This window comes from Quercus lobata, chromosome 12 (assembly GCF_001633185.2).
Source record: "Quercus lobata isolate SW786 chromosome 12, ValleyOak3.0 Primary Assembly, whole genome shotgun sequence".
NCBI lineage: Eukaryota > Viridiplantae > Streptophyta > Magnoliopsida > Fagales > Fagaceae > Quercus > Quercus lobata.
Window position 1 is genome coordinate 34,543,125 of NC_044915.1, and position 25,126 is coordinate 34,568,250.

The following is a 25,126-nucleotide window of genomic DNA, read 5'->3' on the forward strand; positions in this document are numbered from 1 at the left end:
TATCCAAAAAAAAGACCTATCATCCTAGTACCATCCCATCATTTGTTGCATCAAAGCCGAGGTAATTAATTGGCAAATAATTAGTGATTACAAAATAAATTAAACTTTTGGGATTTCTTCAAATTCAAATCCCCAAAGCTTAATTTATTTTGCTATCACCAATTACGCATCCATCAAAGCCCAAGAACAACATTTTCCCTCTCAAACATCTTATGAAACAGTCACAGGCCCATCAGGGACTCTGGTCCCAGCATCTTTACCTTTTTGTGACAGCATAAAATAAGGCTCATAAGTTGTATAACTGAAGCAAGCATGCAACAAAGAAAGCTGCAAACCAATTTAGTGGAAGCGTCAGTGCATCACATCTCTCTGCTTTTTGTGATCAATAAACCAACACTCAATTGCCTGGTCCATGAAACTCATTGTCTATTATCAAAAAAAAAAAAATGAAACTCATTGTCTTGCTTTCACATTAAAAGTTTGGCATGTTAGGTGCCAACCCACATGGTAGGTCCATTCTACTTTTTAAAACCAAACCACCATGATTGTAACGCATAATTGTCCCAGAGACCGACTACTTGAATTCTGTCTACTTGCGCTTAATTGGAGGAGACTAATTTGGGTAATTGTCTAGTTACTTATTATCATATACTTTGTTGGGTAATTGTCGCTTAATTGGAGGAGACAAATTTGGAGATCAGTACATAATGCAACAGAGAGATGCTAATGCTAGACCATATGAAAATAATACCAGGACTCCAGGAACCAATTTGCATTAATAAGCTTATAATTTATCAGTAAAAATTTCTTGACGATAATCTTTTGATTTTCTTGTGCATTAAGAATTGAATTTTTCACAATGTCTGAATGTGTCTAGGATGTGGAAGCTCTGCCCTTGTGGGCTTTTTTTCCGGCTTCCTCGTCCTAAGTCCTAACACTCTTTATCATCTCTTGCAAGTGTCATGAATCTTTTTCTGTTCTTTTGCTTACTTTGGAAGTAAGAGATGAAGAAACAGCTAGAAGAAAAGGTAGGAAACTAATTATGAACTTGGGGGCGTGTATATCACGTCGAAGTCGCTCAGAGTCCATTCTGCTATTTCATCTTTGTCACTAACAAAAATTTCAGTACCCACATCTAGTGATGTCCATATTCTTCTAGCAGGACGGGAACCAGGATCCTGCAAAAGAAAAGAATGCATCGCTTTTAATCAGATTCATTGCATTTTTTTTAGTAGTAGTAACCTGATATTAAAAATGCATCAATTATTAGTCAAAAGGATTCATTACATATCTATATGAGTAATAGGTAATTTTGGAGTACAGTTGATGTGGTACTCCACACTAATAAACGCGAGTCACCTAATAATAGACTAAAATTAACTTTCTCATATTACTTTATGAGCTTATGTCATATTTTATATGAAATGACTTGTATTTATTTATTGGAGGACTGTGTCACTATAATTTTCCTATCTTTTAGTAGTAGTAATAAATGACTTTCTAAGTTTCTAACCTGATAGAAGTAGAGCCTACTGGACAACCCACCAACATCAAGCTCCCATGTCCTTGCATCACCAACCCAACCGTCTCCTTGTTTGATTGGATAGCCGTACTCAGTCCATATGGGGTGTGGCAGCAACTGAACAATTTCTTGTGCTTGAGGATTGCTATAAGGATCACAAGTGCTTACAGGTTGCTCCAAATGTTGAGCATTACCTGGAGCACAATAGTAATGATAAGCTCCATATGGGAAGTGAACAGTATCATTCCTGGAGATCTTTTTGTTGTCCGGAGTAATATGATATGGTGGGCAATTGCCTATACTTGTGGAGCTGCACCAAGCTGGAGTCTCAGGGTTGATGATCATCTCACTATATCTGGTTACATCAGTGAGCACATCTCCATCACAGGGATCACCATTGTTCTTCCAGCAGCTACCCATATCTATTAGGTAGAACTGGCTCTTGGGCCCTCCTCCTTTTTTGATATCCAAAGTCAGCCTGACCTTAAAATTAGGTGACTCTGGTAGCTGAAATATAACTAAAATTGTGACTACTGGAATGAAAGGAGCATGGGCAAGACAGCATGCTGAATCCATTTTTCTAAGCATTTAATAAACATGAGTACATGAACAAAGCTGGACTGAGACCCGCAAATGTCAATTCTGGTTCAAGTGGTCCAAGTGCAGACTTGTTACAAGGTGATGTTAGATTAATATCCAATTTGGTCTACTTCAATAAATAATCAGGACCAGCAAGTACATAAGTGCTAATGGAACACAGTGAAGATAATTATTTAGTTTAAAACTTTTGGGGTATTATTTCAATGTTGTAATGAATATGCTTATGAAGTGAAAAATGAGAAGAGTTCTTTTTTGCTTGATTAGTTGGGGAAAACCTATGAGTCTACAACCAACTGGCAACTCATGGTTGCAGTGCTCAGCATTTGAAAAAAAAAAAACAAAGACAAAAACAGAACTAACAACTGCATGCATTTGAAAACTATATAGGCAGGGTTTATGCGATCCATTGGTAACAATTTTTATATAATGGCCTTGTGACCTTCACTGAATCTTAAAGCACAAGTTAAGTATGAGGACGACTTTCTGTTTGACCACGGTTAGGTATGAATTTTTAATTCATATGAATAAAATAATAAATCTATTCAGGGGAAGAGACCAATGGACAAATATTAATTATTTATGCCTAGACCTAACATGGAACCAATTGATTGCAGGAAGGCTAATTAGCAGTCTAATAACGAGCTTCTCTTGTTATCATATCTCCTTAAAAAATTCAAGAAAATCCAATGTCTCTCAACCATTCACTAATATATGTTTAGGTCACCAAGAAAAACAATAAGACTCATTTCTGTTATTTACTTTATTAAAGTAAAATTTGCTGACTATATTTCAATTATAGCCTAGAGAGAAAAAATTTCAAACGGGTATTGAATTAATGACTTTTAAGGAAAAAATAGCTTCCAGAGAACTCATACTTACTGTTTTGAGCATTCCCCTTGTGCTATAATGATACCCACCAGAGAATCCTTTGGTTGCATCAGCTCTGAGGTATAGCATCAACCATGGGTACTTCTTTGAGGTCTTGAGCTTATGATTGAATACCCAACTTCCAGCACCAACTTTTTTCTTCCAAACCACCTCATAGAAAGAGATTCCATCAAGTCCAGCACTAATGTCAGAATCCAAATCATAAGTTCCGTTAAAACTTCCTCTCATTGTACCACCACCTAACAAATGTGTATATTGATGATACAAGATGGGTTGATTCATACACCCCTTTCCAAAGCAAGGAAACCTCCCAGGATTGAAAGGAGGTACCTTTTTCCCATTTTCAGGACACAAGCCAGACTGAGTGTCATAGTTACCATTTTTCAGCATAATCATCCAAAACTGCCATGGTCTTGGGGTATCAACTTGACATAAAGAACCAAGATACTTCTCCTTCTCTGCAGCATAAAGGTCTACATCATTTGCAGCGCCTGGGCTCAACCCTGTGAATGGTTTACCCACCCCAAGTTCGTTATCAGCTTCTGAAACCTTGTGTCTCAATTCCAGAGAGGAACCTGCCCATTGTACCCAATATTCAGAATTCCCTTTATTAGTTAATTTATTTAAAAAGCCCAACATAATGCTAGCTATTGACCAACATGATTATATTATTTAATTTCAATTGTTTACAACAGCCAAGAACAAATCATGCATTCTGAACATATATAAAAAATGGAAGCAAATAAAGAACATTCCCATTGGACATTGCCATGGCATTTAGATCATATATAAAGGAAAAAGATTGAGAATTTCTATATAAAACAGAAAAAAAATAGTAAAAACTAAGAATTAAAAGCAAAACACATGAAAATAAAAAGGCCAACCTTGTTCATTCTTATGTTTCCTTCCATGGTAGTAGACATGCTTACTTGAGAGATCAAAACAATCAGCAGCTCTGGGGCTCCCCATTCCAGGAGCTTCTTCCCCAACTTCATTGCAAAAGTTCCAAGCTTCAAATGCCACCCTCAGTCCATCTCTTCTCATTCCTGGGTCTCCCACTGCTGAGATATACTGTTCATCACCTCTTGCACCAGAAGCAATTATCACAGACACAGTTACCCACGAAAACAGCACATGCAACAGTAGCTCCATTGCTATTTCCAGGGTAGTGTTGCGTCACTGTTGTGCTTCACAGACACAACAGAACAAGCTGACTCTTATTTATAGGCACTTACTAACACATGTATAGTTAGTTCCTAAATGGGGGTATCAGCTTGCGGTGCTATTGACCCTTTCCATAGTTTTTATCTTATATTTTGTAAGTTGTAACTGTGAGACATTGCTCATTTTCATTTCACCCCAATTCTGGCCTCTATTTTTGACAAAATGAAAACTAGTTTTTTCTTTTTCTGATGGAAAAATATTAAACTTTCATGAGATACTTTCTCTAATTGTTCAACATTGAATCCTAACAATTTTTTTTTATAATACACACTATGAAAATACCGTCCTAAATATGGACCCACGTCATCAAATGAGTAACTCTTTATTTATTTTTAAGGATGCTTAATAGTTTACACATAAAAATAATACTCTATATAATTAAGTGTTACACTAAAAAATTTATGAGATAGCTTAGATTATGAAGAAAAAAAAATTATTGGAGATCTTGTGTATTTTACTATTTTTCCTTTTCTCTTTATAATTGAATTATTGAAGTAACTAATTACAGGATCTTAAAGTGACACCAAGGAAAAAACAAATTTCGTTTTCTGTAATCTTATCTTTTCTTTTGAAAATACAGGAGGTTGCTTTGGTTTGATTAGTTGACATGATGACTCCAAGAGCAAGGCATACCAAGAAAAAACAATTTTCGTTTTTGTAAATTTCTCTATTCTTTTTAAATACAAGATGCTTTGATTTTATTACATAGTAATGCTAGAAACACAAATAATCTCACGATTTTTGCCACAACTCAGATATGTGGTGAGTTGTGAGTGTTAAAGATATTGACCCATGTGATCCCACACCTTTTTTTTTTTTTTTTACCAATGACAATTAGTCACGTAATAAATTATGTTAAAAGACATGTAATTATTTGTAATTCTAACATTATTCTTTATTATACAATCTATTCTCTATTGTATAATTAGGTCGGCACTTGGGTCCACCTTGGTTACTAGTGGGTTTTGGTCAAAAAGAAAAAGTGCCAATCTAGATTTTGTATAAAAATTATTTAAGTGGCAAAAATTATTGAAGTCATTGTCTTTGAAAAATAAATAAATAAGCAAAAGGTTTTTTTTGTTTTTGTTTTTTGGTGTGAATATTTTGATATTTAGGGTTGAGGAATTTGAACTCTAAATATTTCATAAAAAAATATTAAGAAGCATAATTAAACTAAAAAAAAACTTTTAACAAGAATTGAAAGAAAGTAATAAAATGAAAAAGGGAGAGGAATTTTAATTTTTCTGATAATTAATTGTAAAAGCGTCTTTTGATGAATAGTGAAGTCATGAAATAAATGCACTTCCCATTGGGAAAATACTAAAGTTAAGTAGAAAATACAAAATTCTAATAATTTAGAATTTTTTAAACAATTAACTTGTAGTAATCAAATAAATGAAAATCCCATTTGATATGAGTTAAGGTTGAACTGAAACTACTTCTACTTGGCAGGTTAATTTTTATATTGATATGTATTCGGCTTTTGATATGAGTTAAGGTCAGGTTAATAGTATAGTTTGTGTTTTGCTTGTGTTTTGCGTAAATGGAATTTGATAGATTCATAGTATAGGTTGTCTTTTGCATAAATTAGAATTTGACAATTTTATAGTATAGTTTGTGTTTTGCATAAATGAAATTTGACAGATTCATAATATGGTTTGTGCTTTGTATAAATGGAATTTGACATGTTTATAGTATGGTTTGTGCTTTGCATAAATGGAATTCGACAGGTTTATAATATAGTTTGTGTTTTGCTTGTTTTTTGTGTAAATGGAATTTGACAGGTGTCGGGGACAAAGATTTTTCCCCTTAGACAAATGAGATTTATGTTGGGTTGGGGGGTCTAAACTGAAACTCGATGATGGGCTTCATGTACGGCCTAAAGGCTATCGGTGAAAATCCAAAGAATTCATTGTATTTTATGCCTTGAGCCTAGATTGAGATTGACAAGAATGGCCCATAAACAATCCTTACAGCAGACACGTTAGCATGGTTAAAAAAACATTCTGTAAGAAATAGCTTATCAGTAAAATGTTTCTGCAGAAAATGACCTAGCGGTAAGGTGTTTCTGCAGAAAATAGTCCAGCGGTAAAGTAAGATAAAGTAGGACAAACCTCCAACTATTAGCTATTTCAAAGATTAAGGAAAATATCTACACTTTCAAACTTATCATCCGTTAGCTCTCGAGAAGAGTCTTCTAATACAACAATATGAGGGAAAATTCTATAGTAACAGTTACATCATAACCATCAATAATAAATGAATAAGTAAATATCATGGGTTCCATTATAACAAATAATAAGGAAAACTTGGTGTGAGATGAAGGGTGAGAGAGAGATCCTAGCTAGCGCAGCAAGATCATTATGGTGCCAAGACATGCTCGTGAATATAGTGAGTAATGAGGAACATTCCAGGTAGTATGAGTAGTAAGGGGGAGTGTGTATAGTAAAACTATTGGGGCTTTCTGCTGGGGGTAGATAAGTGTTTATGAGCAGAGTTATGAGGAGTGTTTGTGAGCTAGGAGCTGGGGAAATTAGCTTCTAAGTTTGAAACTAAGAACTCAGTGACTTTTTTTCAGAGTTTAAAGAAGGCTTAAACAGAGAGGTTAAGGAAGAGTCCTTTCTTGGTGTGTATCTTAGTGTATCCTCTCCATTGAAGCATTAATGGAGAGTTCCTTTTATATCTGGTTTTTTTTAGGGGATAATTAGCAAATAATCTCTGCTAAATCTTTTTCAATCTTCAGAAAATCCTTAGAGAATCGTTCCTAGGATTTTAGCTAAGAGTGGTAAGCTCAACTTTTAGAAGGTTCTTGCTGTTTTGGGAAATAACAGCCGTGATTCTGACTTAGCATTGAATGCTAATTGGCCTTGGCTAATGGGATTAGAGTATGCATTAGGCTAATGATCTTGGTTATGCTGCTGCCAGAATTAGAGCTCCCTAGGGCAGATTGTATCACCCCAAGCTAGGTGTCAGTCTTGGAGCCCTTGTTGTGAACTCTGTTGGGACCCCCTTGGTGCCCTCCAAATAACATTTCTCTAAGTTTCCCCATTTGGGGTTCATGTGCTTGGTCCATGAACCAGAGAATACACATTTTAAGTATGAAAATGAATTGATTTCAAGTTGTTTCAGGAGCTTTAATGGCCTGGTAATGGCTGCTCCTGTTTTTTGACTAGATAGGCTGGAGAAGAGAGAAGGGACAGCTGGCTGAAGCTTCCCAGCTTTCTGTCACATCACCTTTAGCTTTATGTCAAATGAGAAATGATGGAATTTTAGCTTGTGAAGGAAGGGTTTAACTCCTGATGGATATGTGTCCTCTTCTAATCTGATTGGACAAGTTGAGACTTGATGGGAATGGGCTCCAGCTGTTTAGTTGTGCTAAAATTTAGTTGGTCAGCTCACGTGATCTCCAACTGCTAGAATTTGTGTGTGAGTTGGGCTGGCTCAACTGAGCTTTGTAGTTAAACTTCTTTGGGCTTGCTTATCTCTACAAAATGAATAGTTTTGCTATGGGTGATATACATGGGTTTTTATAAATTTTGTAAGAGAGGTATTTCTTGAGGGATGAATAATTATATTTCCCATGAGTGAGAGATTTAGTATATGTAAAATAAGTGTCAAAATAATATTTGAGTATTGTAAATATGTGCCAAAATAGCATTTGGGCTTTTGTGAAATAGTGCCAAATTAATATTTGGGCTTTTGTGAAATAGTGCCAAATTAATATTTGGGCTTTGTAAAAATAGTGTCAAATTAATATTTGGGCTTTGTACGATTTTGTAAAAATATTGCCATGTAGCAACGGGCTTTTAGAGGTGCCGTATCGTAACGGACTTTAGAGTTGCTGTATTGTAACGAGCTTTAGAGATGTTGTATCGTAACAGACTTTAGAGATGTTGTATCGTAACAGATTTTAGAGATGTTGTATCGTAACTGGCTTTAGAAATGCTGTATTGTAATGGGCTTTAGAGTGCTGTATCGCAACGAGCTTAAGAACGGGCTTTAGAGACGCCGTATTGTAACAGACTTTAGAAAGGGTTTTGTTGGGCCTTTTTGGATTTTTTCCACAAGGTAAATGCTTTTGGGCTTTTTATAGAGATGGTATAGTTTTGTGGCTCAATATGGTAGCAATATGGTGAGTATTTTTGTGAAAACCCAAGTTGGATAATATGTGGGCTATAATAGGTAATATTTGTGAGATGGCCCAAGGCAATTTATGGTCTTGTGTATGGAATATTTGTGAAGGCCCAATAACATGGAGAATATTTGGGTAATATATATGGGGAATATTTATGTGAGCTCAAAATAATTTATGGGCTTGCGTGGGTATTTTTGTAAGTGGGCTAATGAAATTAAGGCCCGAAAATTTGTAGCTCAACAACAGATTCATAATATATGTTGTGTTTTGCGTAAATGAAATTTGACAGGTTTACAGTATATTTTTTTTTTTTTTTTTTTGCGTAAATAGAATTTGACAGGTTTATAGTATGGTTTGTTATTTGCATAAATGAAATTTGACAGGTTCATTTTATCGTTTGTGTTTTGTGTAAATGAAATTTGACAGGTTCATAATATATGTTGTGTCTTGCGTAAATGGAATTTGATAAATTCATAGTATGGTTTGTGCTTTTGCATAAATGGAATTTGATAGGTTCATAGTATAATTTGTGTTTTGCATGTGAGAATTTGATAGGTTCATTATATAGTGTGTTTTGCATAAATGAATTTTGACAGGTGCATTATATAGTGTGTAAATGGAATTTGACAAGTTCATAATATAATGTATGTTTTATGTAAATGGATTTTGATAGGTTCATTATGAAATGTATGTTTTGCGTAAATGAATTTTAATAAGTTCATAGTTTAATTTAATTAGAGCAAAAATTAGTTTCATTCTACTCTTAAAAGAAACTTTTTTGATAAATATAGGAAACACATTTTTTCCAAACAAATGATTGTCATAGAAATATGGATTTCCAAAAATATGATTGTTTGATAAAAAAAATCTCCATTACGAAAAGTCAAGTCAAGTTTTAAAAAATATTACCATTATTATAACGATTATTTGAAAATATGACCTTTGGAAACAAATAAGAAAGAATAAATAAATAAAGAATATTTAAATTAGATGGTATAAATATAAAAACTAAGATGTTAGGTGTATTGTAAAGTGAGATAAAGTAACTTTTGAGGTGGTAAAATAGTAACTGGTTCCCATCCTCAGATGCTAGTGCTCTTAGAATTGATTGATGTTAGGGTATTACAAATTTACTGTAAGGTTGAATTTATTCAATCATTTTGTTGGTTTTATTCCGTGCCAAATTTACTTGTAATTTAGCATTTAGAAACCCTGTATTTAGGTGGGAATTATGTAAGGGTAGTGTGTGAGAGAGTGTGAAGAAAAGCTCAAGAGTGTGCAACCAAGAAGAGTCTTGCGACTGGATCTCGTGACTAGCAAGTCACCAGAAGTGGCACACGTGTGAAGTATGCAGGAAAGCTGAAGGGTCACACCAGCTGTTGCACTACTGGACAAAACCTTCAGTCTGGCAAGGCAGTTAGCTCGCGACTCAAACTCGCAACTCGTTCTAGTCGCAAGCTCGAGTCGCCAGAACACCTTGTTTTGTTGTAATTGACTCTTCGCATTCCATACACACTTTACTATAAATACCCTTATACCCACGAAATGTAGAGAGCTTCCAGAGAGAATTTTGAGAGAGAAACCCTAGAGAAAAATAATATTGATTCATTCACAATCTTCATCCTTTGATTCTTTAAATTCCTGTACTCTCATCCTCTCCATTGATACATCCTTGAGATGTACATTTAGCCAAATTCTTATCTTACCTTACCCATATCTGTGAGAAAGTATTTTGGTGCTTGGGAAGCAGTTTAGAAGGGATTAATTGATTTGGTTGATGCAATGGGTTATTGCGGGATTCGGTAAGTTAGAGAAGATAAGATTCGGCGTAACCTTGTTGGAGCAAGAAGTTTGGGGGGTTTAGGTGCACTGGGTAAATTAGGTTTGGAGGGTTTTCTACTATTCATGTATCCCAACTTTATTCTCTAGTGGATTATTGACCGCTTGAAGGGCGGCAGAGAGGTTTTGCGCGGAGGACTTCGGTTTCCTCTTTGATAACACATCACTGTATTGTTTTTGTGTTTGCATCTCTCTTCCCTTAATCTTTGCCTTTTAATTACTGTTGTGGTTGTGATTAATTTTGGTTTAGATTGTTTTACCAACTCTATTTTAGCTTATTATCATATTCCGTACATACATTGTTTGATTATAAGCTTGTGTTGGTAATTTGTAAATTGAGGGTCTAAACGTTTATAGGTGTTTTACACACTATTTGAACATTGATTTGCTATATAAAACTAACAGCTGTGTCACCAATAAATAAAATAATTTAAACATTCATTTATTAATTGCTTGAAACTCATTAATGACATTCATTTCTACATTATTTTGTTAATTTTATGTAATTTTTTTTAGTTTATGATTTTCAAATAACATTATTAGTAATTTAGGATTGTGAAATTCTGTCTTTAAATTATTTATTATTGTATTTTTAAATAGTTTTTGTTAAAAATTAAATTAAATTAAATTAAATTATACAAAAAATGTTTAAAGCAAAAAGAAACACATACAATAATACAACCACATTTGCAATCAATGAATATACTTAAAAAAATATGTATTTGAAAATATTTCTTAGCCTCTATTTTGAACACTTGAAAACAAAACCCATTCCAATGTTATCAAATTTTAAAGACACCCAATTTGTTTTTATTATTATTATTTATGATCGCTAAGATTACAAGTCTTGATTTAGTAGTTGACTTATGTGAAATTGATGTTACTCCAATCACAACTTGCTGCATTAACAATTATGAAAAAAATTAAATTTTGGCATGTCAACTTGAAATGGAAAGAGCATATTTCATGGTTAAGATTTATTTCCTATATTTAATAAGATCTTCTCCATTTCAATGAAACGGAGAAAGTAAATTTATGTGTTAAAATTTTATTCCTTAGATTGAGCCATTACAAACTTGTAAAACACAATTTGGCTCCCAAGCCGAAAGGATGGATTAACTTAGGCCCAAAAAGCTCAATACAATGAATTTGTAGATAGTGTGTTGGAAAACTAGGCTTTAATGAGTTAGACAACAAGCAAAGTGGATCCAGATGGCAAGAAAATGAAGATAGACTGGTTTAATCTAAAGAAAATCATCCTCGGCACAATCCGAGGAGATCAATTCTTATATATTTCTTCTCAAGTTTGATTACAAGTTCAATTCTTGATTGCTATAGTGTTTTCCTCTCAATTTCTCGATTCCTTCCTCTCATTGCCTTCTTCCTATTTTATACTATCCTTTTGCCTTCATCTCTGCCCTCCACATGTAGATTAGATTGTTGATGTTAATCTCTGTCACATCAACACATTCCTGAAATTTCTAGAGAGTAGCTGTAAGGTTGAAAATTACTGTTTAGGTACCACTTCCTCATTAATGCGGCCAGAGGGTTAACTGCAAAGTATTCAATACGGTAGTAGCAGCTTTCCCTTAGATATTTCCCACCTCCCAGTTGTCCTGTACATTCATAACGTATATCTTTATTACTAGAATTTCCTGGAAGGTCACCCTGGATGACAAGACACTCTTTCTGACCTCTGCTTCGCTTAGCCGAGGAGGAGTACCTCCTCGGCTTACCTTCCCCAGCATTCTCACCCATACCTCGTTCATGGGGTCCTGAGTCTTACATATTTATTACTGTTTATCTGTCCTCTGATCGCAAAGTGTTCTCGGACAAGTCCCAAGGCCCAACATATGTTCTTGGGCCCCTTATCCTTACAAAACTAATATGTTATTTAAAGTTTTAAATGTTGTGATTTGTCATTTTTAATATGAACCATGAAACTTTATTCATTTCAAATGGAAATAATTTTTTTTTTGTTTTTTTGTTTTTGTTTTTGTTTTTAAGAGGAAAGACATATTATATCATTTAAAATTTTAAATAAAGTAACACCGAATATATAGTTAGATTTGTCATATCTAATCTGAATCATAACATAGATTAATTAAGAGAATCTTTTACCATGTTAATCATAGTCTCATACGCTAATGATAACCGTCCAAAAGGTCTGCAAATTGGTTTCTCCCCAACACCCTACCCAGGCTGATTTTTCAGGGAAAAGGGCCAGGTTCTTATCCTTTTGTCTGCCTTAGTGGAAGGCTTTTCCAACCATTGAGGCACTGGGTAGTCTGATAAAATTACTGGCATGGCTAAATCAGTGGCCCACGTACTTCTAGATTAGATAGTGATGATTATCTTATCTGGCACCAAATCTTCAATTTCCACTCAAATGTATATAGGTTTTGCTTAGTCCATATGGACTTTCTTGCATTTCATAAACATAATGATTATCGATTTCTAAGGCATAGAATATTATCCTTTCAAATTACATCTGGGGTGATTATTTCCACAAAAGGGTTCAATTCAAATCCTCAAATGTCACCTAGAATTGGCTAAGAACAAACTCAAATTTGTCAAACTAAACGTATGAGAGTACATCACCAAAACTAATGTCTCGAGGATCATGGATATAATAAGGAAACAGGTAGCGAATTAGGTGGTGTGTAACACTATTCAAAAGGCAAATAATACATCTAAACAGGTGAAGATGACTCATGCAAATTGACTCTTCCACTCCACCTGTGTTGCTCTGCGTTGCAGCCATCAATTCATTTTCTTACTTGCATGTTGCTCATACAATATGTACGAGAGAGATAATGATAATCTAAGTAATTGATATTTGTAGATGAAAATGTCAATTTTTTTGACGCAATGAGTATTAAAACCTTAGGAAATGTAACATTCTAAACTCATGGGAAATATTATTGCAGACCAAACTTCCTTGACAAAATGAAATAAAAATTGAACGTATGGGAAGGTTCACTTGGAGCTCTAGCAAACCAGCCAAATCAATGTGGTGGAGGTAGCTTGTGTTTATCCAGTTAGGCATGAATTTTTTCTTCCCTTGCAAGTTGCAACATAGGCTTCAAACTCCTTTGAAATTTTGAATTCAATGAATTTTTATTTTTATTTTTCATGCGTACATTGTATGCTAAGTCTTAATAATGGTTGTCATGACTAAATCTTTTCTTTCACACTTTTGTTTTGAAAAAAAGAAAAGAAAAAAAAGGTGTTTTTGACCTTCTACTTTTTTTTTTTTGCTTTCATCAGTTTACTCATCATATGTTCAATTGTTCATGACTACCAACTTCTGATTTGGGTAGTGTTTTTTTTTTTTGGGTAATCTTTTCATTATATATCCACACCACAAAAAAAAAAAAGAAAAGAAAAAAAAGATTGTTGATTAGAAGAATCCCTTTGGCCTTGAGGCACAAACATAATTTTTGTATTAGAATTAAAATAATAAAAAAATTACTTAAAAATGAATCATATGAACTAAGTTGAGGGTTAATTTAATAGATCTCTATTTCAATAATTTCATGTACTAGGAATAGTGTAGTAATGTGTTATTATGGAGTGGTTATTTATTTATTTATTTATTTGAGAAAATTATGGAGTGGTTATTAGTTCACCTACAACACGTGGTTGAAATTGAAATTAACAGGCAGACAATAAAAGGGTATCTACTTTCTAGTTTCTAGCCCCATCTTTACGCATTAGTCATTAGTCATTAGTCATTGGCCACACGGTACTGCACGGTCTACAAGTTGTGGGCCACAACTCAGAATAAACGTCGGTCAAGCCATTTAGTTATTTTTGGCAGTATATATTGGTTGGGATTGATTATTGATCGTTAATAATATACCATTGAATATCAATTATAGTTTCTCAATTTCTTTTTTAGTCTTGTTCTCTTGTTTATAGTCCAACTCTGCAGCACACAATGCACATTCACATTAGCATCAATATATTTTTAGTAATATTTGTTCAGTTTTGTTAGCTAACCTAATCTAATAATATTCACAAACAATTGCATGAATCTCAATACTCTATTACTATTACATTTAAATATTGCTTCATCTCTCTCTCTCTCTCTAAAAATATATTCTTTTTTCACCAAATCCTTCCCCAAAACAATTAATTTTAACAGCCGTAGAACACCACACCATAAACTCATAGCAAAAAAAAAGAAGAAACACACACACAAGAAACTAGACATTATAATCAAAGAACACCCTATTAGATGAGCACTACCAACTTGTGACACAACGCACCACCAAGGGAGGCAATTGGGTTTGATCTCAGATTGAAACATAGGATTCAAAGTCATTTTCTACTTCTCTCTCTTCAAATTTGATTTTGAAAATAAATTTGGTGTTCAATCTTAGTATCCTTAACCCAACTAGGTATATGAACTTAGTACTCTTCTACTATGTATATGAACTCATTATTAAAAACTAGTTGAGATTTATATTTATTTGGCAGTAATAGGTATCGTTTTTGTTAATATGGGATAATGTGAGATATGATTTTTGGTCAACTTAGTTAACACATCACCACCGATTTGTGGATAGTAGAGAGAGAGAATATGAATAAAAAACTTTTTTTCTTTGGGTGTATTGGTGAACAATGTTGGGAAAAATTTTATATAACTGTGAATAAATTTCAGCAAATATAGCGAAAGTACAATCACACAAGAACACAAAGATTTATATAGAAACCCTTTCTTTTTGAAGGGAAAAATCATGGGACAAATTCCGAACAATTTCATTATATTAAATAGATATTGCAACACTTAGACATACAATTTGAGCAAAAAAAATACTATTTTTCTTTTCACTCACTGCACTCTTTCTCACAGTGTATCTCTCACAATTTTCTCTTAACTCTCTCTATTTTTCTCTTCTCTTTTGCTTGCTCTCACTCACGCAGTTCTCCAAGACTGCACTTAGTCCTCACTTTCTCTGGGACTTCACTTTCTTCCTTACCGGCCGAATGGCTCTCCTCTTATAGTGCTGCATTTTGCTTCTGTGCGTTTTTTTTTTTTTTTTTCCAAGTTGCAATTGTTGACTATTCTTCTGTGAACAGTGCACGGATACACTGTTCACAGACCCACAAACTTCAATTTTCAGCAATTTTTTCATTAAAAATGGGTCCCACAGCACTATTTACACATTTAAAAATTATTTTGCTACAGTGTTTTCTGTTTTCAATTTTCAGTTTTCAACAAAAATAAATTGTATCCAAATGAACCCCAAGTCAAAATAAATGCAACTCACTTGCCTTGACTTTGCTTTAGCCAATTTCTTTTTCCTTCAACTCTTCAGCCGAATAGCCTTAAGAGCATTCACACTTGGCATGCCATATGTTAGTCTGTTTTACCATTTGAGCACAAAAAACCCCCTCCATACGGACTTGTAAAAGCCAACTATTACAAAAACATTTGCATTAATGCTACAATGTAATTCTAAAGGTAGAACTGTAGCACTATTGTAAAAACAAAAATATTATTTTATTCTTTTTCTCTCTCCACTCTGTCTCCCTAACTCTCCCACTCTCTTAGGTTTGTCTCCCACATCTCTCTCTCTCAGATTTCTCCCTCTCCTCTTGCTTTCTCTTAGTGATTTCTCCCTTTCCCTTTGCTTTCCCTCTGGCCACCGTTGGCCACCATTGCCCAGCAATGCCAAGCCCAGGCCGCATCTCACCCAGCGATGCCCAAGCCTAGGCCGCCGTTGGCCATTGTCTCACCCGATGTGGTCTGATGGGTCTCTCATGGCGTGGTGTGGATTGGTGGGTCTTTCCAACCCTAAACTCTTAGCCTCTCTCTTCGATCTAGTGGGTTTGTGGTGGGTTAGTGGTGGAGATCGTGGCGGATCGATGGTGGGTTTCTTTGGAGGTGTGGGTTATTTTGGCAGTGTGGTTCAGGTGGTGGGTGTGGTGGCCGTTGTTGGCTCCAATTGGTTTGATGGTTTGTATGTGTGTGGCTCTGTTGATGGTTTGATGGTTTTTGTTTTTGTGTGTGTGGCTTTGTTGATGGTTTGTGTTTGTGTGTGTGTGTGGTGATGGGTTTAGATAGGTTGATCGGTGTATCATGGGTCTGTGTGTGTGGGGCTCTATGTGTTAAACCGGTGCTAGAAGTTGAGGGAGAAAGAGAAGAAAAAGAAGAGAAAAAGATAAATAGTAAAAAAAGAGAGAATAAAATAGAATATTTAAATAAAATTGGAAAAAAGAAAAGAAAAGAGTTTTGGAATGTTGGTTGTATTGTAAAATAGTATGGTATAACTGATAAAATAATTTCTTGAGATGGTAAAATAGAATGTAATAGAATTTTAGAATGTGAATGCTAATGCATTAGCCCCTTTCTTTTCTCTTTTTCTCAATAGCGTGTCCAACACGTCTAAGCCAACCAACCACAATAACTCATGCTGACTTTTGTACATGATGGAGAAAAGTTAGAAACATGAAAGACAAGCTCATTAAATGAGCATGTCTATTACAAATGGGCTGGACACATGGTGCAGTGCACCCAACAAACAATACCTTAATACATGTATTGAGATATTGTTCATTTATTATTTTTGCACTAGAATTTTGAGTTTGATACACACACCATTTAAATAGGTTTAGCTATATTTTTAGAAAGATCTAATTTAGATGAGCTTGATGTTACTATCGCATATTTTTTATTTTTTTTTTATTTTTCTTCATACAAGATAGAATTTCTACTCTAACCTAATCTAAGTGTAAATATGTGTGAAGCTCCCTTCTCGAGACTTGAACCTCAGCTTTTACCCCCAACACCCCATAAGCACTTATACTTGTGAAATGACCATCGCATCATGAGTATGTGGTGGTGCAAATGGAACCATCCCCATCTCTTCTATTCTATTCTCTATTTTGAACTCTTGTGGTGCAAATGGAATAAGGTTCCTCTTGTATTTTTGCCTCCTTTCTCCTAATACAAAATTTATTTGACGTTAAAGATAAATCATTCAGTCCAAGTTTTAAAAATATTTTAAAATAATAAAAATGAAAAAAAAAGGAAAATAGAAGTACAAACAATGTATTGCAAATGAATGCCTTTAAATACCATATTATTTCCATTATTATATTTCAATTTAGTAAAATATTATATTCCATATTTCGTCACTAAATCTGTAATTTTAGCGACGAAAAAAATATTTTCTCACCAAGTTTTGTCGTTAAAAATACATTTTGTTGTAGTATATTGTACATAACAATTAAGTTAGTTCTCTAATGTAGTAATTTATTTTATTTAGTATACATGTTTTCAAATTTTCATCATGCTTTAAAAAAAAAAAATATATATATATATATATATATAAAATAGATATAAAAATAAAAATTACCTGAAATTACATGACAAATACACATAGTGTAAACCTAAGTTTTTACGAAAAGCAAATTAAATAATAAACTATAGAATAATTTAAAATAAATAATGAAACTTCTTTTAAATATCTCAAAAAAATTAATCATTTACTTTTAATCAAATAGTTTTACTTAAAGTAAATTAAGTTAATACTATTTAAGTTTGGACTACTTGTATACAAATATAATATGGGAAATAGTTAATACTATTTTTCTAGTACTTTTAAAAATGGAAATTCTGTATTTTCCAAATTTTTTTTTTTGAGAAATATGTTACATACGTACGTGTATAATATAATATACTACACATATAGGATTAAAAAAAAAAAAAAAAAACAAAAATTCAATCTTGGAATGGTTATGTTTTTCCCCTCCAAATTAAAAGGAGGGAAATCCCCAAGTTAAATTTTTTTTTTTTAATCTTTGAAATCCCAAGATTATGATGCACAAAATTAACCCCCCAAATATATCTATATGCTTCTTTTTTTAGAACAAGTACGATAATTTTTTTTTATATAAACAAATATGATAGTTTTTTTTTTTTTTTTGAGAAGAATACCAATCATTATTGTGTGCGCCTAAAATGAGGCTATTGAGCCTAACCTCACTTGGGCTCACAACTTATTTGTAAAGTGGATTTAGGATTTCCTACTTCGGGTTGTTCTCGGCATAGAGACTCAGTGAAGCTGCCTCTCTCTCTCTCTTTTTCTCTGAATCACTCTTTTTTCTCTACTCTCTGTTTCCTTGAGAACCTTTCAACAACCCTTTTCTTTCCCCAACTTCTCATATTTATAACTCTAAATTAGTGGATAGATCATGATTACTACCATAGTCAGTGCAATTGGAGGTCCAATATCATCAGTCGTAAGTGGATGGTTAGGTGGGAGTGGAATGTGGTGAAAGTGGCCTTGGAACTTGGTTCCCAATTCAGCAGACATGCTTGGCAGAGGTGTTTCCCAAGGCGCTACCGGGTATGCGAAGGATGGTGTGTTTGGACGTTATTCTTTCTTTGTTGTTCGAGAATGGGTTGCCGAGCAAGGACTAGGTGACAAAACTTGGGCCTGCAGTTTGTGTGGGTTCAGACTGGGGTTTTGGGTAGAAAGAGACTGGGGCCATGGGTCAGAATTCAAGGCCCAAATGGATCTGGGTACCATGGTGCCGTACAACTATCATTAAAAAGAAAAGTAGCCAAAATAGGCTATGAGTACATGGAGAAGTATCCTCTATCCACACAAATAAACTGCTCATATATCTAGTCAGGTTATGAGCTAAAAAGTTACCTTATCTACAGACATGAGAAAAACTAAGCCAAGATTACGCTAAATGGCTATATTAGTTTTGCAACAAATGATTAAATTCTCGTTAATTAGGATAGTTCACTTTAGGTAAAAAAAAAAAAAGGTTTATTAGCTAACTTTAAAGAAATTTTAAAAGTCTACTCTAATATAATTTAGTTTAGATAAAACTCTGTTAGCTAAGACTCAAGAAATTAAAAATTCTTAATCCAACAAAAATTTTATTTGAAATAAAATTAAAGAATTTTAAAATATATTCTAATTATTTTTTTCATCTATCATAATTATTTTTAAATTTTAATATAATACAATTTACACATTACATACCATCCTTACACAATTACACCAAGTAGCTCAATATATGTTTGCATTTCAATAATTTAATTCATATGTAACTCTACTAAAGTTTCAAGTGGCTAAAGTTTCAATGTTATTTTTAAAATATGTATATTTTTTATATAGAATTTTTAATTAATTTATACATTGTAAGAGCATACTACTTGCTTATAAAAAATAAGTCACACCGACTCTTTTAGGCCCTTAATTCAAATGGTTATGAAATTGAAAGGAAAAAAAAGAGAGACTAAAATGTAAATTGACCCTCTAACTTTTTTTTTTTTTTTTTTTTTCAGATTTCATTTTAGTCCTTTAACTTTACTTTCATTCATTTCAGTTCTTTAAGTTTCAAATTTCTTTAATTAAGGTCTTTTCGTTAACTTTTGTTAAAATTTTTTGAAAAATAAAGTTGGAAAATATTTTTCAATCATTTTTTGAATTTTTTTTTATAAAATTGAAAAATTAACCACAACATATAACAAAAGTTGATAGAAAAGCCTTAATTGAATAAACTTGAAAGTTAGAGGACTGAAATGAACAAAAACAAAGTTAAATGACTGAAATGAAATTTAAAAAAATTTAAAGGGCCAGTTTTGCATTTTACCAAAAAAAAATTGTGAAAAGATACTGCCATAGTATTAGTCCAGCTATAAATAGTAACAAAAGATTTTAGTTATAAAATTAAATGAATGTACAGAATAATGATTGCCTGTCCCAAAAATTCAATTTAATAGAAAATATAAATTTAATCATTAACCAAAATTTAACATGGCTTAATGGCTTTGCTTCTATACCCTAGTAAAAAAAATTAGAGCATGGTAGAAATTGAAGTTTAGATAGACATATCACATATACGAGTTACTCAAAAACCTTGGAGAAGGAGTTTCCTAGGATTTCATTCTCTGCAGTCATTCTAGCATTGCATCTGGCCCTGACTGGATCAGAACCGTTCCTTGCAATCTATTCCATGCAGGTCCCACGCACAAAACAAGATGCCTCTGCAATTCCAGCACATACTGATACCGTAGACAATAAAAAACCCTTATTTACTTGTAGAAGGGTTTAAGGATAGGGTTTAAGACTTGCGTATCACTCTTAGAAAAACTCATACAAAACCCTAGCAAGGGAAGGAACAAAAACAAAAGCAAAAACAAATAGAACCAGAGCAGTTCAAATTTCACACCAGAGAAGAAGAAGAAGAGGCCAAAAATGTTGAAATCCAGTAACCTTCACAGCCTGAAATCTTTGAAACACCATGTAGACATGGCCTCAAGTTTCAGGGCGCTTACAACCTCGTCTTCCTTGCTTCTCAAGCAACCCTATCTCCTCGGCACTCAGTCCACCGCTCAATCTCCTCTCCTCCCAACTCCATACCAATCCTCAGTCCGTACTTTTTTTAGTTCCAGAGACCCAAGACGTGCTCACCAGATTAAGCCTCCCAGGAACAAGATTATCCAAATCGTCCCTGAGAAGAGAGCTTATCTAATTGAAAGGTTTGGAAAGTTTCAGAGGATTCTTAAGCCTGGAATCAACTTTCTCGTTCCTTTCATTGATAAGATTGCATACGCACACTCCTTGAAAGAAGAGGCTATTCCCATTGGTGACCAATCTGCTATTACCAAAGACAATGTTACTATCAGCATTGATGGGGTGCTTTATGTGAAAGTTGTCGATCCAGAGCGAGCTTCTTATGGTGTTGAACATCCTATTTATGCTATCACTCAGATTGCGCAGACAACAATGCGTAGTGAGCTTGGGAAAATGACACTTGACAGGACTTTTGCTGAAAGAGATGCATTGAATGAGAAGATTGTGGATGCTATCAATGAGGCTGCTACGAGCTGGGGCTTACAGTGTCTTCGGTATGAAATCAGAGACATATCGCCACCTAAAGGGGTGAGAAGAGTGATGGAGATGCAAGCTGAGGCGGAACGCAAGAAGAGGGCTCTAGTGCTTGACTCGGAAGGTGAGAGGCAATCCAACATTAACATCGCTGAAGGGCAGAAGAACTCAGTGATTTTGGAATCGGAGGCTGCAAAGATGAATCAGATAAATAGAGCACATGGCGAGGCAGAGGCAATTCTTGCCAGAGCCAAAGCCACGGCACAGGGAATTGAGGTGGTGTCAAAGGCTATTCAGGAAAGTGGTGGTTTAGAGGCTGTGAGTTTGAGAATTGCTGAGCAGTATATTGATGCATTTAGCAAGATTGCTAAGGAAAGCACCACAGTGCTCCTACCTAGCAATGTCTCTGAACCATCTAGCATGATGGCTCAAGCTCTCACCATGTACAAGAACATGATTGGGAATGTTCCCAGTAATGGGCAGAACACGTGGGGGAATGATTAAAGTGATGGCGAGATTTCGAACTCCACAGAAAGTAGCAAAGAATAGTCCTGCTGGTCATTTTTATCTGCATTTGGTAATTCAACTTAGTTTAGTCCTGAATTCTGTTAGATTCATGGAATGTTAAACTCAACTGAAATAGGGTGCTAGTTTCTCATGCTTAATTTGGTTGTCAGTGTCTTTTGGTCAATTAGGATTTTTTTTTTCCTGAAGTGATCATATAGGATGGAAATATGGGGGGTTTTGTGAACACCGTTTTTACTGTTCAAGGTAAAAATTACATAACCTTCCTATTCTTTTTGGTTTTACTTTGTACATAACTGATTTCATAACTTGAGTTTGGGAATCTGCCAGGTTTGGAGTGACATTCCATATCCCTTGGTTCAATAGGTGAGGTGAAACAATGTCTGAATGCAATCTGCTTGATTGAATGTTTCACTTTGAGGAAAATTTAATTAATTCTCCCTCAGCAAAAACTAAGACCAGGTTATACAATGAGCCATTGAAGTGGGCAGTAATGCACACCACAACTAGATACATTGATGCTTTTGGCAATATAGTCCCAACACATGCTGTCAAAACCAATTACCATGTATGGAACTATGTCATTGGAGAAGATTGTGTAGGGGCTGAGTTCCATTGTTGGGTTCAGGTGAATTTGATAGGGTTCCGTTATTCTTTGGCCACTTCTTGTTGTTGCCGGTTCCCCCACTCCCTCAGGCATGATTCTTGTGTTGTTTAGGCTACTTGATTTGCATCACAAACATGATTTAGGCCCTGTTTTGCTCAAGAGTGCAGCTGGCCACAAATGTGCCAATATCTTGAGCTTTTTTTCTTTAGGGTCAGAATATAATTAGAGATATTTTTTGCACTTTCCCCCACTCCCCTCAAGCATGATATTTTGAGTTTTTTAGAGTAGACTCCTTGATTTGCATCACAAACGTGATTTAGGCCTCTGTTTGCTGAGAGTAATGCTGGCTAAAAATGTACCAACATTTTCAGATTTTTTTCTTTAGGGTCCGAATGTAATTAGAGATAGTTCTTAAAAGAATGGTTATTATTGAGGCATGTACTATTATTATAATTGAGGTGTAGTATTCTCAAACTCCACCTCCACTATATGAAGCCATCAACTGGAAGCACGATACAGCAAGGCATTGGAAGAAAGGAACACTGCTACACTTACAAGATCTATGTGAGTTCTCAAAGAAAGGGGGTGAAGAAATGCCATTTTAAGTGAGAAGGTTATCAACATTTGCTCTCTCATCCTTTGACACCAGTGATGTGCTCTGTGGGATCAATGGCATTTTATGATGGAGTCTGTTTATAGAATTCAAAACCATCTATATCTATAACTTTAAACTCCACTCATTTCTAATCCTAAACATTAATATATAGAGCTCACTCAATATATATCTATACAACCAACATAGAGGAGAACAGTGGTTTAGAATTAGAAGATCGATCATCCCAAGATTGTTTACTTTCATCGTTGACTACTTGAATTATTAGTGTCAATTCTACATCATACAACTCAAACCCTCCACAGCAACCTCTCAATTTAATGGCTGTAAGAGAACCTACAACAGAAGGGGGACTTATCCCATTGGCTTCTGTTTTTCATTGTTCCTATATGACTTGAAACCTTTACAAGTATCAATGGAAGAAGAAAAAAACTCTAACAAGATTTACATAATATGTGAATGTGCGGTCCCTTGTGCACCTCCTCTCCCAATATGAGAGAAACAATACGTCTTCCATCTAAAGAATAGAACCAGACTTCATATTTCTCGCAGTCACAAGGTTCCTAAAGATCTGGTAGTGTTATCTTCCCAGAGTTGTTGCGATCAAGCTTACTGAAGTGATCGCAGATCAGCAATATATCTTTCTCCCCAATCTTTCCCATCTCTTTGAGCTTGTAAATTACATACTCTGATTTGCTGAAACAAATAAGGGAAATATTCAGGGTTGATTTCTACATGAAGAAGAAGAAAATTAAGAAATAATAATTGAAATGCTATATATACAGACAAGCTTTTAGTAGTCTTGTCTACATCTATAAGCCAGTAACGAGGTGCTTGATTCCAATTAGGTTAGCATAATCATCAAATTGATAAGCTATTATCACACATGTGACAACTATCTGGCACCATTATATTGGCAATATACTAAACATAATTGATTAACTTAGTTCCATACTCAAAAGTCAAAACCAATTTAAAACCCCTTATAGTCAATCAAAAACCAGAAACTTGATTTTAGAATAGCGGAAACAAATAAATGACCAAATTTACATGCTTACAATGGCGCCAAACCAAATTGCAATTCACAGGAGACCAAAGGTATCCAATCCTATGTTCAAAACTAATTCATTGGCCACCTCTCTAATTATTGGAAAAAAAAAATGTAAAACAGCAATTAGCAAACATTGGGTTAGAATTACAGAGATCCCACCTAATGAAACCATTGTTATTGACGTCCGCAGCCAGCAAATCCTGAACTGTTATATCCCTAGATAACACCCACTTAGCAATACTTCTGTGCCTCTTATCAATCCTGGCCTCCACCAAATACAGAAACGCCCGTGCCACCATCAACGTCGAAAACAAAAGCCAAACCACGGCGAACAACCGCCCCGGCAGCGTCTTGAAGGCCCTATCACCATACCCAACTGTGGTAACAGACATAACTGACAAATAAAATGAATCCATCCAATCCAAATCCTCCACAAAATACAACACCAAAGTTCCGATCCCAATACTTAACACCACTACACCAAGCGCCAAACCAACCTTAAGCCTAATTCTCATCCTACCCTTTTCTACATCAACAATACAGTCCCCAGCTGAAAACCCTTGTTGGCGCTTACTATTCATTTTGATCCCAGTCAAAATCATGTTCTCTTGCAAATCTAGCACGTAATTCACAACCCCACTAAGCAAAATATGAAAGAAAGCAAAACCTACCAACACAAACACACAAGCAAAGACCTTTGTAGCTGGTGTTAGTGGAGTTATGTCACCGAAACCAATGGTACACATAGTGACTATACAAAAATAAAGGGCATCAACAACTGGGTGGGTTTCAATACCTGAGAAGTTATCCTTGTTGAAAGAGTATATTAAAACTCCGAGAGAGAGATATATGAAAAGCAAGAAAATGGCTTGCCTGATGATGAAGTTGGCGTCATCAGACTGTGGTTTTGGAATCTGGGGTGTCTTTGGTTTGAGGTCTCGCATGACAGCCATGGCTGGAGCTGTCCTGCAACGGTGCAGGCCACCCAGACCCGAATTCGATTTCTTCATGTGGGTCGGTGACACATCTGGGTCTTCTTCAACTTCGAGGATGGGTTGGAGTTGGGGCCTTGTTTGGGTGGCTAGAAAAGGCTCACTTTCCATCTGGGAAAATGGAGGATAAAAAAGTGTTTTTTTTTTTTTTTTTTTGTTTCTCTTGACAGATCAGTGTGTGGTTGGTGGTGGGCTTGTGAACTTGATTGGGTGAAGTGGATCGATTTTATTTGATGCTTGATCATTTCACAACCTTATGCCAAAG

General features: G+C 34.7%; 3 protein-coding genes across 4 annotated transcripts; 1 reads left to right on the top strand and 2 right to left on the bottom strand.

Annotated features, from left to right (window-relative positions):
• Positions 1–739: 739 nt before the first annotated feature.
• Positions 740–4,288, bottom strand: LOC115972291. The gene is made up of 4 exons (XM_031092515.1): positions 3,895–4,288; positions 3,002–3,585; positions 1,514–2,029; positions 740–1,178 (listed from the first exon to the last, which is right to left on the bottom strand). Exons 1-4 carry the CDS (start codon positions 4,160–4,162, stop codon positions 1,041–1,043), a joined length of 1,506 nt encoding a protein of 501 aa, XP_030948375.1. The 5' UTR covers positions 4,163–4,288; the 3' UTR covers positions 740–1,040.
• A 16,103-nt stretch (positions 4,289–20,391) lies between these two features.
• Positions 20,392–21,847, top strand: LOC115972541 (stomatin-like protein 2, mitochondrial). The gene has a single exon (XM_031092864.1). The coding sequence runs from the start codon at positions 20,441–20,443 to the stop codon at positions 21,575–21,577; it is 1,137 nt and encodes a 378-aa protein (XP_030948724.1). The 5' UTR covers positions 20,392–20,440; the 3' UTR covers positions 21,578–21,847.
• A 1,173-nt stretch (positions 21,848–23,020) lies between these two features.
• LOC115971952 (two-pore potassium channel 5) lies at positions 23,021–25,081 on the bottom strand. Of its 2 annotated transcripts, XM_031092072.1 has the most exons (3): positions 24,666–25,081; positions 24,029–24,536; positions 23,021–23,514 (listed from the first exon to the last, which is right to left on the bottom strand). In XM_031092072.1, exons 1-3 carry the CDS (start codon positions 24,970–24,972, stop codon positions 23,382–23,384), a joined length of 948 nt encoding a protein of 315 aa, XP_030947932.1. In that variant the 5' UTR covers positions 24,973–25,081; the 3' UTR covers positions 23,021–23,381. The 2 variants fall into 2 exon arrangements, with proteins under 2 accessions (XP_030947932.1, XP_030947931.1); XM_031092071.1 differs by having other exon boundaries at positions 24,029–25,081.
• Positions 25,082–25,126: the final 45 nt, after the last annotated feature.